This window comes from Trichoderma virens, assembly GCF_000170995.1.
Source record: "Trichoderma virens Gv29-8 chromosome Unknown TRIVIscaffold_6, whole genome shotgun sequence".
Taxonomy (NCBI): domain Eukaryota; kingdom Fungi; phylum Ascomycota; class Sordariomycetes; order Hypocreales; family Hypocreaceae; genus Trichoderma; species Trichoderma virens.
Window position 1 is genome coordinate 2,824,385 of NW_014013743.1, and position 16,124 is coordinate 2,840,508.

General features: G+C 45.5%; 5 protein-coding genes across 5 annotated transcripts; all 5 read left to right on the plus strand.

Annotated features, from left to right (window-relative positions):
- Positions 1 to 814: 814 nt before the first annotated feature.
- TRIVIDRAFT_53859 (uncharacterized protein) lies at positions 815 to 2,839 on the plus strand (the record flags this gene model as incomplete). Its single annotated transcript, XM_014101689.1, has 7 exons — positions 815 to 1,114; positions 1,184 to 1,277; positions 1,341 to 1,540; positions 1,599 to 2,138; positions 2,196 to 2,391; positions 2,449 to 2,525; positions 2,576 to 2,839. 7 exons carry the CDS (start codon positions 815 to 817, stop codon positions 2,837 to 2,839), a joined length of 1,671 nt encoding a protein of 556 aa, XP_013957164.1.
- A 3,161-nt stretch (positions 2,840 to 6,000) lies between these two features.
- TRIVIDRAFT_60218 (uncharacterized protein) lies at positions 6,001 to 7,028 on the plus strand (the record flags this gene model as incomplete). The annotated part of the gene is made up of 3 exons (XM_014101690.1): positions 6,001 to 6,174; positions 6,513 to 6,550; positions 6,716 to 7,028. 3 exons carry the CDS (start codon positions 6,001 to 6,003, stop codon positions 7,026 to 7,028), a joined length of 525 nt encoding a protein of 174 aa, XP_013957165.1.
- Positions 7,029 to 7,446: 418 nt separating this feature from the next.
- On the plus strand, positions 7,447 to 9,007 carry TRIVIDRAFT_10125 (uncharacterized protein; the record flags this gene model as incomplete). Its single annotated transcript, XM_014100862.1, has 2 exons — positions 7,447 to 8,031; positions 8,084 to 9,007. Coding segments are annotated over 2 exons (1,509 nt in total), but the record flags the coding sequence as incomplete, so codon positions are not given.
- A 702-nt stretch (positions 9,008 to 9,709) lies between these two features.
- Positions 9,710 to 11,257, plus strand: TRIVIDRAFT_151024 (uncharacterized protein; the record flags this gene model as incomplete). The annotated part of the gene is made up of 2 exons (XM_014101691.1): positions 9,710 to 10,491; positions 10,558 to 11,257. 2 exons carry the CDS (start codon positions 9,710 to 9,712, stop codon positions 11,255 to 11,257), a joined length of 1,482 nt encoding a protein of 493 aa, XP_013957166.1.
- Positions 11,258 to 14,023: 2,766 nt separating this feature from the next.
- Positions 14,024 to 14,821, plus strand: TRIVIDRAFT_150190 (uncharacterized protein; the record flags this gene model as incomplete). The annotated part of the gene is made up of 2 exons (XM_014101692.1): positions 14,024 to 14,178; positions 14,236 to 14,821. 2 exons carry the CDS (start codon positions 14,024 to 14,026, stop codon positions 14,819 to 14,821), a joined length of 741 nt encoding a protein of 246 aa, XP_013957167.1.
- Positions 14,822 to 16,124: the final 1,303 nt, after the last annotated feature.

Sequence of the window (16,124 nt, forward strand, 5' to 3'; positions counted from 1 at the left end):
ATCAGCCTTATATGTATTGGGTCGCGACAATCCGAAGGTGTGTGTATGGCGTCATATCACGACATCAAAACGGAGTCGATCGCTTAGACAAGTGTACAGTATTTAAAGTCACACAGAAGGGCAAACGTCAACATCTCCGCGGGAAAAAAATCATTGCCAAGTTATTTATTCTTGCAATATTTAGTATTTCCGCGCTGAATCTGCTGTTTGAAGTATGAACATTTACACGATGAGAATTGGCGGCTTCACTGAGGGTTGAGGATTCCCCACAACCCATGTTTGGCATCAAGTCTCCATTTGAGGGATCAACACCGTTCCCACAAGATGAAGCAGTCCACATTTAACGGCTTCATTCACAAATAAAGTACGTGATCAAGTTCCGTGGGGGAAATATTGCAACTCTACTATCCGCCAACCTGTATACCGTTCCCCCCACGTTTTCCTCTGCCGCGTGACGGAGTCGGGATCTGCTTCAATCAATGGCGCAATGCGTCTTCGCTCTCACCAAACTGCGGGGAGACGCAGACTGCTGCACCTTTAAAAACATTAACAAAGATAAGGTATCATCGGCGTAGGTCATTGTAGCACGCAATCATTGCCCCGAATTCGGGATGTCAAGGATGTGCAGTCAACGTATAAATTCAGCAATGGGAGAGCTTGTTACTTTGTGTCGTGCATCCCACCAGAGAGTGTATTCGACTGCCTCTGCAGCTGCCAGGGCGAGGGCAGGCCTTTGGCAGATCTAGGTTACACTACAGCAGGTTGAAGAAACGTGTCTATCATTAGACTCTGATTTGCTTTGGCGTATTCCAAAATGGCTGCGGATAGTAAAGCGGCCAACATCTCCATTACCACGGATGAGGTATCGTCGAGCATCCACGACTCGGCGTCCAGCGACACCGAACGGCTTAGGGAACTCACGGGATCTGAAGAAAACGGATATAACGAGGAGAAGAATCCATTCAGAGACTCGGCCGTCGCTCAGCACTGGAGAGAGGTGTATGAAAAGTCACAATACGAATGTCGCCATGTGTTTGATCCGATGTTGACCTGGTCGGAAGAGGAGGAGCGACGCCTCGTGAGGAAGTTGGACTGGCGAGTGTGTCTCTGGGCCGTAAGTTTCACATTCAATGCTGTATCATTTTAGTACTACTGCTGATAGTTATCTTTGCAATGATTGTAGTGTGTCATGTTCTTTGGCCTGCAGGTCGATCGTGGAAACCTTGCACAAGCTGTGTCGGACAATATGTTGGACGACTTGGGACTCGATACAAATGGTAGCTATAACGACAGCAGTGATACAAGTCCTAGAGACAAAGTTAGTACTAATACAAGCGCAGATTACAACTACGGCAACAGTATATTCAGGATTTCTTTCCTGGTCGCCGAACTTCCTTCGCAGCTTGTGTCCAAAATGGTCGGCCCCGATAGGTGGATTCCCGTACAGATGGTTCTTTGGTCGGTTGTTGCCATTTCGCAATGCGCATTGACCGGTCGCACGAGTTTCCTCTGTACACGCAGTCTTTTGGGTCTGTTAGAGGTTTGTTATGATCCTCTCTGCTGCATTGTTCATTCTCAAACTGACATGTGATCCTCAGGGAGGATTTATTCCCGACATTGTTCTCTGGCTGTCTTACTTTTACACATCTCGCGAGCTGCCCGTCCGTCTTAGTTACTTCTGGACTTCTCTCTCAGTTACTGGAATTGTGACATCTCTACTTGCCTTCGCCCTGTTACACCTCCGAGGTGCCAATGGCTGGGCTGGCTGGCGGTGGCTGTTCCTCGTGGAGGGCTTGATCACCCTCGTTGTAGGTCTTGTTTCATTCTTTATGATGCCTGCCTCAGCCGTACAGACCAAGACATGGTTCCGGCCCAAGGGTTGGTTCACGGATCGTGAAGTCTCTATTGTCGTGAACAGAGTCTTGAGAGACGACCCATCGAAGGGAGATATGCACAATCGCGAAGCTATTACGCCCAAGAGACTGTGGGAGACACTCAAGGATTTTGATCTTTGGCCTCTTTACATACTTGGTTTGGTTGTATTTATACCTGCGAGTCCGCCAGCAACGTATATTACGCTCACGCTGAGGAAAATTGGATTTGATCCGTTCACCACCAACTTGTTGACAATCCCATACGTAAGTCTCCTCAAAAATTGTTCAATGTTCATAGTGGAAACGCTAATTGCCACCTAGAATGTCTTTCACATCATAAATCTTATTCTCATTACCCGTCTGTCAGAATGGTTGAATGAGCGTACCTTGGTAGCCATGTTACAAGTTATTTGGACACTTCCGTGTGTCATTGCCCTGCGCTGGTGGCCTGGTGTTATGGTTAATCAGTGGGGTACCTATGCTCTGGTCACTGTTTTGACATCTTACCCTTATTGCCGTACGTCTCTCTATAAGACACTTCTTGCATAACCATTGCTCACAAATCTTTTTGCAGACGCCATCTTGGTTGGCTGGACATCCAAGAATTCCAACAATGTCGGTACTCGCTCAGTATCCGCTGCAATCTACAACGTAAGGCCTCTTCCATTGAGTTATTTCTCCTCTTACTAATTCCCCGTCAGATGTGTGTTCAGGTCGGCAGCATCATCTCGGCATACATATATGTCAATGATGACGCTCCGCTATATCACCGTGGAAACTTTAACCTTTTCATCATCAATCTTCTCGCCATTGTCCTCTTCCTTCTTACAAAAATTTACTATGTCTGGCGGAACAAGCAGCGCGACAGGGTCTGGAATGCAATGACTGAGGAGGCAAGGAAGGATTATGTCGCGACTACGAGGCTGCAGGGAAGTGGTCGACTAGATTTCAGATTCGCTCATTAATCTTATGATCGAGTGCGCGTATTAGTTAGAAAACGATGTATAATCGACAATATGACTCTTTGCAAATAAGATGATTGATAATAGCATCACACGAACCTTTACGTTTTACCTCGATCTGGTGCCGAATGTGAACCTTTGCGTTAATCACCTTCCAATCTTTCAACTTGCGTTTTGTGCGTAATTATGACCATGATATCTCGACTTTTTATCCGTATTCTTTATAGTACTTGAATAGGCTCAGATGGTTTCGCTTCGACTACCCGTAGTATACCTGCTTGGTAAAACAAGATGTATACAGACGTGTCAAAGACTGCCAATAAGATTTATCGCCACCTGAATAATTATAGCATACTGGGGGTCATTGCTACCAAGCATAGAAGCATTGGCCCACTGGGGTGCTAGGTCTTCGATAGCCTCGTGGATCTTTATATGACGGTCCGCAACGTTGTTAATCGGTATTCCAGTTAAGACCACAAAGAGCCCAACTGCTGGAGAAGCGGCTGAGAAAAATCCAGCCACTGCCCCCGTCAAACCCAAGCCGAGCGAAAGACTCGAAGCAATCTTGGCATCATGGCTCTCTTGTTCTCGACTTCGCAAGACAATTCCAGCTGTGATCTTCCGATAAGGGCAGCCGACGCATAGGAATGTTTGTCATCGTGGTCTTCCAACAATTTGATGAGCATATTCCGTATTTCCAACATTAGTCCTTCCTCTAGAGGAATATTATTATTCGCATTTGCTGCACATTCTCGCCGTATCCGCTTCTGGGTTTCCCGGAGCAGCACAACATTGGGCCGTAAGCGATGCTGCTCATCAGCCCGCTCGAGCTAGACTCTCCATGTCTGTTCTGCTTCAGCATGCCTCGTTAGGGTAGCTCTAAAGATACTCCGGAGCTTGAGAATATCGTCGTCATTCATATTATTGCCAAAGCCCACCCAGTTGAGATAAGCTGCATAGGCCTGTGCACCGGCAGAGAGCAATTGCTCTCGTTCATTTCCGTCTGTTGTTTACAGGGAGTCTCTAGGCCAATTCTTTAATAGGTAGGAGACGACCTGTTCATGAGAGGGGAGCGGCTCAGTCCTTGATATGAAGTCGTCAATCCATAATTGTGAGATATCTGACACAGGAGCAACTGAACGTCTGATTATTCTCTTGCTGGTCAAAGTTGGCCAAAAAATCCAGAAAATTGGGCAGTCTCGTTAAAAAAGAAGACTATCCCCGGGAATCAAAAACTTGAAAGTGAAGGGCGCCAACAGGAGTAGATCGGCACGTACCGAATTGTTATAGCGGCAGGGCAATAATGTTGCGCAATGTTGGCATCTAGTTGTTAGGTCTCTCACTATTATTTATGTTTTTACCCAGCGGACTGACCACGTATCCATCAAGGCGTATCTCGCACTTGCGAATGGGTATGTAATGGTCAGACGTGAGAGTTCCGAGAGGTTGGTTCGGCGAATCAACTTACATCGGGCTGGAGCTCGCTTGAACGTCCTACTTCACAAATGACAAGACCCAGTACCAATGACATCTCGCATGCATCATAACCTGCCTGACCGACCATATCTAGACCCTGGATGCGGAGCCTCCGGTGATTGTATAGCATAAATTATAGGATAAATCGACTGATTTACTTCATGCTTTGTTCAAAATTAGCTTGTGACCACATGGTAGTAAACATCAGCAAACAGAGTATGCATCTGATGTTATAAGTAAAGTGAGGTTGCCATCATGCTTCCATGTCTGAGACACAGAGGCAATACATTACAGGTACTGCATGGTACCAGCAAGGCGCATGCCAATAGTAGCTCTAGACAAAGTACCGAAATGTACACGATCTTGCAAGGCCAGCCAAGGCATCCGCTGCTGACTGCATCGCGTCCACCAAATTGCATCAGCAGCGAATTTTAACGAGTCAGATGTGCCCCTGCAACCGCTGCACAGCAACTTGCTAGATAACTTTTGTACTGTGCCAGCACGGTGCTCGAGTGTCCATGGATTATTACTACTGAAAAAAGTAGCATCTTCTTTGACGATACGAGATAGTATAACATCGCATAACATTCATGTGTTGATGAATTTTATTTTATCTTTCCCCTTCCTCTAATATACTGCTAAAGAATTACAACAGACTACAAATCAAATTACAACACCGTCAGTTACGAGGCTTCGAGATGTACTAGTCTTCCATCTCCAGGCACTTATTGACACGGTACCCCCCATCTCTCTATCGGCACAATTACCTAGACTCCGCTGCCGCCTACCGTTTGCTGGATTCTTAAACAGTGAGCCAGAAATGCGAGTAGAGCTGCAACGCAAAACCGCAGCGGGGACGTTGGCCCGCAACCCCCAATCAGAAATCATGTCCAGCTGCCTGACACACCCTGGACTCGCACAATGATATCATGATACAGGATGCTATGTCGGAAGCATTCTTTCTGATGGCCAGTTGTGGAAAAACGGCCTGCTAGTAGCTGAGAAGTAGTAGATAAATGCCTACTAGGTACCAATAGTAGGGCACTGCAGGCACTTCGAGATTTCAACCATAGGTGCTTGTTTTACCCTGCCTTACAAGCGTCTCCTTTGCGCATATGATCCATTCATTGACTGCATTTCTTTGTTCAATGTTGCGGGAGGCTGCTGAAAGGCTGGCGGTTGGGTTTGGGATTAGTGAGTGGAGGGTAAGTTCTGTTCAAAGAACTGATAATGAAGAGTGAATATACATGGAGGAGATCAGCGGGACTGGCAGCTATCACTGGGCACTGTTGCAATGATCATGATCATGAAGTTGACGCTCAAATGCTAGCGCAGCATCTGCTGGGTACCGCTCCTCCCCCTGTCATGTCGCTGGCAGCTAGGCAGATAGCCTGTAGCAGAATGCAGCGGAGTACCGTGGCGGGCACCATCGAGGGGACAGCACTACTCCCCCAGAAAGCTATTCAATGGGCCTATGAACATGGGTGACTGGCATTGGAGGAAGCATCGGGTCTTATACCGAGGGGGAACGAGTTGACAAAACTGTCTGCAAGATATTAAAAAAAAAAAAAAAAAGAGAGAGAGAGAGAGAGAAGGGGAAAGGCCGAGGTAAGAAAGAGAAAACGACAAGCAGGAGGCAAGAATGCAAAAGTACAGGTGTGTACTCCCTCCCTAGGATGTGGTAGACCATGTATTCGGTGGGTGTGTGGGAGGACAGAGCGCTGGAAAGAGAGACGTCAGCAGCACGCAGTTCAAGTGTGCCGTCTACGGGTCCGGACGATGCGCGGCAACTCAAAAATGCAAAGCAGGGCTGCTTGTCAATAGCAAAAGGTGAAAGCCACATTGGCCAAAACATGCACTTGGTATGACCAGGGGTCTGTACACGTCCTTGCGTTGGCCCTACAAAGACTTATTCGGCGATACAACCGAGACACTCTCACTAGTCTGTAAGGCTAGAGGTGAGAGTTTAAATTGTCAATTTGGTATTTGCCTGTGGCCACCCCTGGTCATCCGGCACGGCAGAACAGAGACTACGTTCCGGGACTAGCCAGGGGTGGCCAATCAATGGATTGCACACACTTGTACCAAAGCCGTCGTTTTTTTACGTCTGCGTGTACTCGTACTTGCACTTCCTCCTTCTGCCTCACATTGCCATCACCGGCTTTGCCTCATCACCAGTTGCCAATTGCCAGTTGCCCAGCAATGCTTCATCTCAGGTGACTGGCCCCAGCATTCATTGTAAGCGTGCTCGTCGTGTCCTTTTTCTTCCTTTGCTCCCCCCGTCTGGTAGGTACCTTAATGGTTCGGAGTAGAAACGAAGCCAATGAATCGTACTGACTCGTACATGTCCGGACGTTTCCTTTGCATACACACTTTACTGAACTATTCCTTTGTCTCTTATAGCGCTGCAAGCAAGTCGCTGCCAGCGATGCACTTCTTCGGCTCTGGCACCAAGGCAGCGCGGTCCGAAGCGGACACGCTCTGGTTCTCGTACTTGTACCAAACGTCCCAGTGGCGTCGATGCCTCGCCCCACAGGCTGGCCATGCCGGTCCAGCATGGACGAAAGAGTACCGGCCCAGTACCGGCCAGCAAACGCTTGGGACGCTCGCCTGCTGGTATCCTGCCAGTATTACGCCACGCCACAGCCCGCGTGCATGCTTCGTGGTGCAGAGCCTACATGTCTCGAGAGACCCGGTCGTCCGCTGCCTGCGCTGAATACAACCACGCCCCCCTGAGCCCCCTTGACCGCCTTCATGCTTCAATGTCTCGCATATTTGTATACAGACACCCCATGGTCTCCCCACTGAAGTAAAGGACCGTGATCCTTGTCCAGAGGTACGGAAACAGAGGAGACGCTTCTCGGGGTCCACACACCACCGCCCGGCTGTCTCAGCAGCTAGATACCGTCGTGACTATATAACTACCTATATATTTATTCCTTATTACCAGTTCTTTAAGCAGAACTTTGCAGCGAATATATGGGAATGAGCTACTTCTCTAAGGAGAAGTGTCATAGGTACTTTCTTGACTTTATTTTTTTTTTTTTTTTTGCTATTATTTTTTCAACAAAAGGAAGGAAGGAAAAAGAATTTTCCTTGCCCACTGAAGCGTCATGGCACATACTAAGAGGGGTCTTAGCTATGAAGATGTTTTTAACAATTGCGAAAATAGGCCATATGGGGCATGTTCAAGCCCGGAAGACTGTGCGCTTTTTCTACCACAGAACAGGATCAAGTCTTTGATTCAATCAGACAGAGTGGTGTCGACATTACGCCAAAACATCCCGGGAATTGATAGCCGGGAGGTCCAGATTGTGGCCGACTATGTTACGACTGACGCAAAACAAGTCTTTCTCACGCTGGTATATTCCGGCACCGTCAAGCACATCAGGGGCCTCCAAAGCAAAGGTTTTGTGGACAAACATCTTCCAATTCGTATCGAGTATGATGCATCGGACCCTCCAAGGATACTCGGCCGCGACTCAAATACTCCCTTGCACTGCTTTGCAGACTGGTGCTTACGCGAAGTTAATAGTTTCTGTCAAGAGCAATGGATCTTCTTAGCTCCAGTGTTCCGACAAGACAAGTTTGCCTACAAATTTGAAAAGGGCCACCGACTTCCTCTTATGCCAGCTGATGAGCCTGGAGCTGGCTTAGGCAATTTTGGGACAGTGCAGCGGTTCAAACTTCATTCTGCACATTGTCAACAAGTGCCTTCCGTTAGTCTTTGGAAATTTACCCTATTTTGAGAATTAAATTAACTTGAAGTAGTCTCGTGGAGGCATTCACGACAACACAGATGAGCCTTTGGACGTGGCCGTAAAGCGACTGATTCGAAACGATCACCAAACGGATAAGCTTTATCAAAGAGAAACGAATGCGTTGGAGACGATGAAAAAGCTGAACAACAACCACTTGATAAAGGCCATTGCGACATACACAAAGGGAAATAATAAGTATATCGTATTCCCATGGGCCAATGGAGGCAACCTTCAGCATATGATGGAAACTGACCAAAGAAAACTTGATGAGGGACTAGCAAATTGGGTTCTCCTTCAAATTGCTGGTCTCTCTGACGGTATCCGGGCCTTGCATTCGAAAAAGATTCGCCATGGAGACGTCAAGCCTTCTAACATTCTTTGTTTCAATTACGATCCTCGAATGTCTGGTAACACCATTCTAAAGATTGCTGATGTTGGCCTCGCAAAGTTGCACGAGATACACACCTGCGACCGGACCAACGCTACGACCACTAAGCACGGCAGTATCGCATATGAGCCCCCAGAGGTATATGCCAAGAAAACAAATGTGATTCTGTCTCGAAGGTACGATACATGGTCACTCGGTTGCGTCTTCTTGGAGATTATTATTTGGGCGATATACGGTGTAGAAGGTTTTACATTATTTCACGAACAGCTTAGCCAAGATCTCAGCTACCACAGATGTCGAAAAGATGATTCCCCTAAGCGACATCCGACTGTTTGTATTTGGATTCAGAGATTAAAGAGCGATATCACAAGTGATTCAGCATTCCGTGAGTTGACACAGCTTATCGACGCAAAGCTTCTAGTTAGGGTCACTGAACGCGTGTATTCCGAAACACTGTGCTACGAACTAGAGGAAATCAAGAGAAGAGCTGCTGCGAATTCAGCTTATCTTTTCAATTCGGAAATGGAGAGACTTGCAGCAAACAGGAAGAGCACTATATGCAGTGTCACGGCCAACCATGCTACCAAGAGGCAGTCAAGGAATGTAAGCAAGCTATTCTCCGCATCCATCATTGTGATAATGTTCACTGACTTAAATTATCAAGTATGTGAGAAGAGACGAATTCTATTCCTACTCACTGCTTTGATTGTGGCTAATAGGAAACTGTTCGATGCTGAAAAGAACGTTGGTATTACCCTAGGCTTTAATGTATCCGAGGTTCTAATAGCATACAGCCTGTAAGTTTTACCAAGACACCACCCTCTGGCGTCTACGGTATTATTTACTAACTGATACAGTATTCCAGCACACTCAATAGCACATGGCGAAATATGAGAGACAACGGCCAGGCGCAATCTTTGATATCCAAGCTTGAATGGTCCCCACAATCGTCAGCGGAGCATATATCCAGCATGTGTCAATCCCATCGCATCCTCAAGTTTGACTCACCGAAATTGAAAATGCATCTAAGCATTAGAGGACTGGAATATGATTCCAACAAATGCACACTTTGTCGCTTTTTGCTACTCTGTCTTAAAAGGGCTAAGATGTGTGATGGGAAATCCGTCGACCTTTTCCGAGATGACGCCTCATGCACACTACGAAGCTTATCTCGCGGTCTCCCTATTATATCCATCTATTCAATTCCAGGTCAGTATTCTTTCGGTTTTGCATTCTGCAATTGTAAATATGACTGACGCGTGTCAAGGATCCGGATTCGCTCCTTCATACGCACAAGTTGGATTGCCACGCCTCGCAGAGCCGGCTAGCTTGCAGCAGTTCAGTCTTCTCAATGAGTGGATCGAATTGTGCAACCAAAATCATAGTTGTTTCCCAGATACGAGCGACACGTATCAACCTGGTTGCATGCCTACAAGAGTCATAGATGTTCGCCAACTTCGTCTTGTCGAAATCAGCAAGCGTACGAAACACAAGTATATCGCTCTAAGCCATTGTTGGGGAAAGCTTAAACTAGAGGAAAAATTCTGCACTACTTCTCATAATATTGAGATTCTAAAGAAGAATATTCCACTCAAATCCCTACCAAAAAGCTTCCAGGACGCGGTAACAGTTACCCGTGCTTTACGCATCTCATATCTCTGGATCGACTCCCTTTGCATTATCCAAGACGATACAAAGGACTGGGAATCAGAAGCTTCCAAGATGGGAGACGTCTTTAATTCTGCATACTGCACCATCGCTGCAAGTTCTGCCGCATCCTCTCTGGATGGATTCCTTGGTGTACGAAGCCCGAGGGCTTGCGTTACCGTCCAGACAACCCGTGGACCCCTGCAACTTGCCGAATTCATCGACAATTTCCATGCACATGTTGAGCAGAGTGTATTGAGTACACGAGGCTGGGTATTACAAGAGAGAGCACTTTCTCGTCGCACCATATACTTTACATCGACCCAAGTCTATTGGGAATGCGGCGGTGGCGTCTGCTGCGAGACGTTGGCTGGATTGCGAAAGTAAGGTTACTTAAATGTCATCTTTACTTATTTTATTGATCACCTGCTAACAAAAACTCACCGTAGCCCGAAATCTCAGTTTCTGGGCGACTCCAATTTCCCTGCTTCCGGCCTTAAATACTACAAGGATGACCGCATACGACTGATTCAGCACATATACCAAATCTATAGCAAACTTCACCTTACAAATGCTACCGATCGTCCAAAGGCCATCATAGGTTTGCAAAAGCGACTTGCTTCCACATTTGGGTCCAGAGCCGAGTACGGCCTGCATGAAAAGTACCTGCACAGGACGTTGCTTTGGGAGGCTGCTGTCTCCGGAAGCCTGTCCCGGATATCATTCAAAGGGAACAATTGTGTGCCTTCCTGGTCTTGGATGGCATGCACTGGCGGAATCCAGTTTATGAACATTCCTTTCAACCAAGTCAATTGGACAGGAAATGTCCAAAACCCATTCGTTACTGCGAGTCCAAATGCTCAATGGGACGGGCGACTACATGCCGAAGCAAGTCAGCTATTGATCGACGGCATTGAACTATCAAAAAGATCGATAATTGATTCGGATTATAATGTGTTCGATCCTGTAAATTGGAAGTGCATCGTTGTTGGGATAAGTAAGGTTGCAAGCGAGGAAGACAAGCCCGCCCACTATGCCTTGTTAATACGTTCGGTATCACACACTTCTCCTATCTACGAAAGAGTCGGTGTTGGGACTCTATTGGCAGATCATATCTCACCAAAGATAGAACGTGTCATTGTTATGTAGGATCAAGGTAATTTGTATTCACCATTAGTCCTATAGTTTTTATTTACTTCATAAAATTTTACTTACTTTCATGCAACACACTGGAGGGCCTCTTCAGGTTTGAGAAATTGTTGAGCTTGGTGAATAGAACAACTACGAAGGGTATACAAATAGTAGGGTCAATTGTAAGATACAACCCTCGCAACCTAGTCACAGACACTTAGTCTAATGAACTATCATCTCTTTGGACATCAATATTGGAAGAACCGGCAAAGTTTTGTATGCGCAACATGAATTACATCTCGTCGTTTTTGGCTAAAGTTCACCATTCTAAACCAACGATCAAAAGTTAGTCAAAATTCCCACCAAAGAAACGATGACCGTGATAGGGAAATGCGACAATTGCAGAACTCGGAGAATAAAAAAGTAAGCCAGCATTCTCGCAAACTAATACCTCGATCATCCTGATACATCTGTCAATGTAGTGTGATGAGAAACAGCCGAGCTGCGAGATGTACACCCGAAGAGGACGGCCATGCAGCTATTCTTGTGCAAACCGCAAACCCGGAGGGCCAGACGCTGCAGAGATAGAAAGCCATTTGCAGGTCAAAATTTGCCGAAACGTATTGTCAAGGGGGCTCTATCTTGTACAAGCGATGCAAATCAATGTATACTTGTAAAATCTCAAGCCCCTGTCTAACCACACTAGCATCTCGATGGGCCTACATAATCGGATCTTATAGTAAGCAGCTGGCTACATTGGTCAGTTGAGTGTCAATGAAAGGAAATCTTTCGCTGGTTGAAAGATTCATCCCAGTGCCCACATTTAAGTTACTGTTTGATGCAGAGCAACCAAAGTCATAATGCAACACAGGTATGAAAGTTTGTTAAAACAGGTAGGGTCTTTGACCGTTAATTGGCGTGGCTTTCTTGCCTACCCCCGCCGTTCGTTCAACCACAACTAGAAACCCCATCACAAGTTCCTACCATATATAAAACTGCAGGGGGGTAATTTCAAGCCAAAACACACCGTTTTAAATGGTTACATATTTACTGTTGATAACATATCCGCAATAAGTGCTTGATCTTGGTAATCCAACTAGGGTTAAAGCCTGGGTTAAAGTGGGCGAAAGTTAGGGAGATCTGGAAGTAATAGTCATCTACCAATTCCAGTGGGGCTTTTTCAAAGCGCAGCAGCTATGGCAGGGATATGTAGCCGTTCACCGCATAAGATGGCCCATAAAGAATATATTATAGCAAAAGAGTTTTATGTGTGAGCCTATAAGAAATTTGAAACGGCTCAAATGAAATGTATCTCATCTATCGTATTCTCGGGCAAGACAGGCTTCAGGTGGCTTAGTGGGAGAGACCGTTTGTGCATAGGTTCGTTTTTGGGTAGTAATTTTTCATGAATTTGGGATTCCACTGCGGTTCTGCATCACCAGGGCTTTCAATTTGTCAGAAATGGTTACCGATGTACTTACTACAAGAGCCTTGTTATCTCTTAAGCACTACACCTCATAAGTAAAGACGGTAGAACAACATCCGTTACCTATTGGAATTAGTTGACGTCGAATAAAATTTCTCACAGTCTTCAATTTCATATTCTAGGCCACTCTAAGAAGTACACACTCTCGTTTAACCCGTTAGAGGACCAGCACAGCCTTGAGCAAATGTTTAGCCCAGTAAGAGGAGCTGGTCGAGACAACCGCAAAGTGTCAGCAAACAGTAGCCATTAGCAGTCAATACAATGATGCCATCTCATTCTAGAAGTCATTATTCAAAGCTATTTTACTGATAGCACCACTCCTCGAACAATTATAGCATTTGGATTTTTGCTTGCTTGTGACAGAGCTGTTGATGCAAGTAAATTTTTGCAATCGTTGATACTTAACTCCATGGCCTCATGGGATAAACGACTTGATGAGACTTCTTACAAGCTTATTTAACAATGAATAGGTAATATGGAGAAAATCCCTACAGACGGCCAATACTATACATAGCGAACACAGTTGAAAGAGAGACCTGCTTATATGTTAAAAAATTCTCGTACTTCGTTTCCAGCATCTCAAGGATGCACAGTGCAGTTGAACAAGAGTTATGAGCAGTTGCCTATGAATAACTATATGAATCATCAAATAGCACGCTTAAGTTGGCATTTCTTTTCTTGGATTGAGATTATTAATGCGATGGTAAGGATGAAATCCCGTGCGCTTACTGATTAACGCGCGCCGCGATGGAATCTTGTAAATTTTGGCAACTTTTTCCGAGCGCCGTCATGGGCCGCGAGTGGGGCAACAACTCAAACTAGTATCATTGGAGAATATCTGGCTTGACCCCTAATTGTAAGTCCTGTTTGTAAGCTAAAGACGAATGACAAAGATGCGTAAGTAATGATGCCTCTTGCGGCTCAAAGAGTATTGAACCTTGAGGAAAGCGGGTTGGAGCCGCAGACATGTGCAATATCTCTGCATTACACAGCCACAAGCTTGTAAGCATTTGCGATTTGTAATTTCGCTGTGACAAGAGACTCTTCTTTCAAGGATGACAAGCCGTAGTAGAGCTGCCTGGTCCTGTATTATAAAGACTAAAGACTTTGCTTCATCAATTGTTTTCAGTTGCGATCAATTTGTGTGATATATGAAGACTCACAACACAATGCGTCTTATAACTCTTAGTTCTCTGTTCGTGGCTGCTGCTAGCGCCACGGCAATCCAAAATGCCCATCCTAAACAGAACTATCACTTGAAGCCCTTTGTGCTTAACCTTGACAGTCAAGTCCCCCGAATGCTCGAACTAATCAAGAATACTCAACTCCCTGCATCCCCAGAGTACCCTGGTCTCTCTCCTGACGCCGGAATCCCGCTCAGCACGTTAAAGTCCTTGCGCACGGAGTGGCTGACTCAATTTAGCTGGCAAAAGGAGCAAGCTGCCATCAACAAGTCAGCCATCCTAAAATGATTGGTTTCAATGCTGAATGATTATTAATATGAAAATAGATACCCGCAGTTTACTGCCGAGATTGAAGGCCTAACCGTTCACTTTATACACCAGAAATCCAACAAGCCGGATGCAATTCCCTTGATACTGTTCCACGGCTGGCCAGGGTCATTCTTGGAGTTTATCCCTCTAATTGGTGACCTGACTAAGAATGGAAAGACATCGACTGGAAAGTCAGTTTCATTTGACGTTGTCATTCCCAATCTTCCTGGATTTGGGCCATCCTCGGCACCTCCAGCCAATTGGTCCACTGAGGATACTGCCAGAATCTTCAACACTCTTATGACCGATGTCCTTGGTTATAAGACATTTGCTGCTCATGGAACGGACTGGGGCTGTTCAGTCGCCTATCACCTCTACAGTTCATACAACTCTACCGTCCGCGCGACCCAGCTCGTATTTCTGCCCTTTTTCCCGTTTACACCCGACCAGCTTGCTGCTGAAGGCATTGAATTGGATGCGCTCGAGAAGTTTGAAGAGGGAGGGTTTATGGAATGGTATACCAATGGCCAGGCCTATTTCCAACTAGAGTCAACCAAAGTAAGTGCTAGTGAAGGACACCGAATGAATGAGAAAGTATTCTGACAATTGTGCTCAGCCCAACACTATAGGCCTCGCCCTATACGACAGCCCGGTTGGCCAGCTCGCTTACATTGGTGAAAAATTTCTCAACTGTGAGTGGCCTCCATGGCAAGCTAATACTTCTCTTTTGCTTACTTTGTCGAAATCGCAGGGTCTGATCCTCGAGCTGGTACGGGTCCCTCGGTATTAACCCACAACGAAATTTTAACAACAGTCTCGCTTTACTACCTCACAAAGTCGTTTAATTCCGCAGGGTTTATATATTATCAGAATCAGAACGGATTTGCAACGACATATACGAAAGCGAAGACGGATGCGCCGCTACTGTTCAGCTCGTTCAAGTACAATGTGGCATTTTGGCCACCCGCTTTGGTGAACCGGACCGGCAATCTTGTTGTCTACAATAGTGAGTGTTATGTTTTGTAAATTGCATAACCAAATTTTAACCCTCTTGCAGATCATGATTTTGGGGGACACTTTCCTTCGCTGGATAACCCTCCAGCAATGATATCAGACCTTCGAGAAATTGGCAACTATTGGAAATCTTGATAAGTAATGAAGATTCCAGTTTTGATGGATAGTGCAGTGCTTGGTCATTTGATGGTATGCAACACTCATACGTAGCTAGAATATTTTCAACATTAATTTAAGCTACTACTCAAGAGGACTACTATTGAAGGCCGTATCGTATTTAATTGACTATGTTCAGACTCTTGTAATTCATAGTTAATGTGCTGGTTGATGACGAGAATAGTATAGGCAACCAGTGACAGCACTTTGTGGTGAGGATTACTAGCGGCGAAGTCATCTCAGACTTGGCAATAAGCTACTTCGAAACATACGAATTGCCAGGATATACAAACAATATTTATCGCAATATCATACTACCATGATTCTTTTTGGCCTATATGCTTTACTTTGTTGTCGAACTCATTGGAATTTATGTGCTCGCTCCCCATCAAAACGCCCAATAGCAGACAGACATCGTAAAATCAACACTAGGTGATCGTGAATACAGCAGATTGATGCTTCAATTTTCTTAAACATATTTACTTTCTATCTTGACTCTATACTTTCTAAGTATTGATTAACCACCTATCTGGGGATCCATTCTGTGTCAAATTGGATGAACACATTCTGTCCAAATGTATACACAATTGCAATCACGGATTCTGAAACAGCCCGTGATATTCCCAGTTGCCCCCGATATTTTATGGGCAGCCAAATCAATTTCTTTCCATTGAATGATAGCCAAGAGCTATTATCAAGCGAATCATCGTTGCCAAAACCAAAACCTAGTCCATCA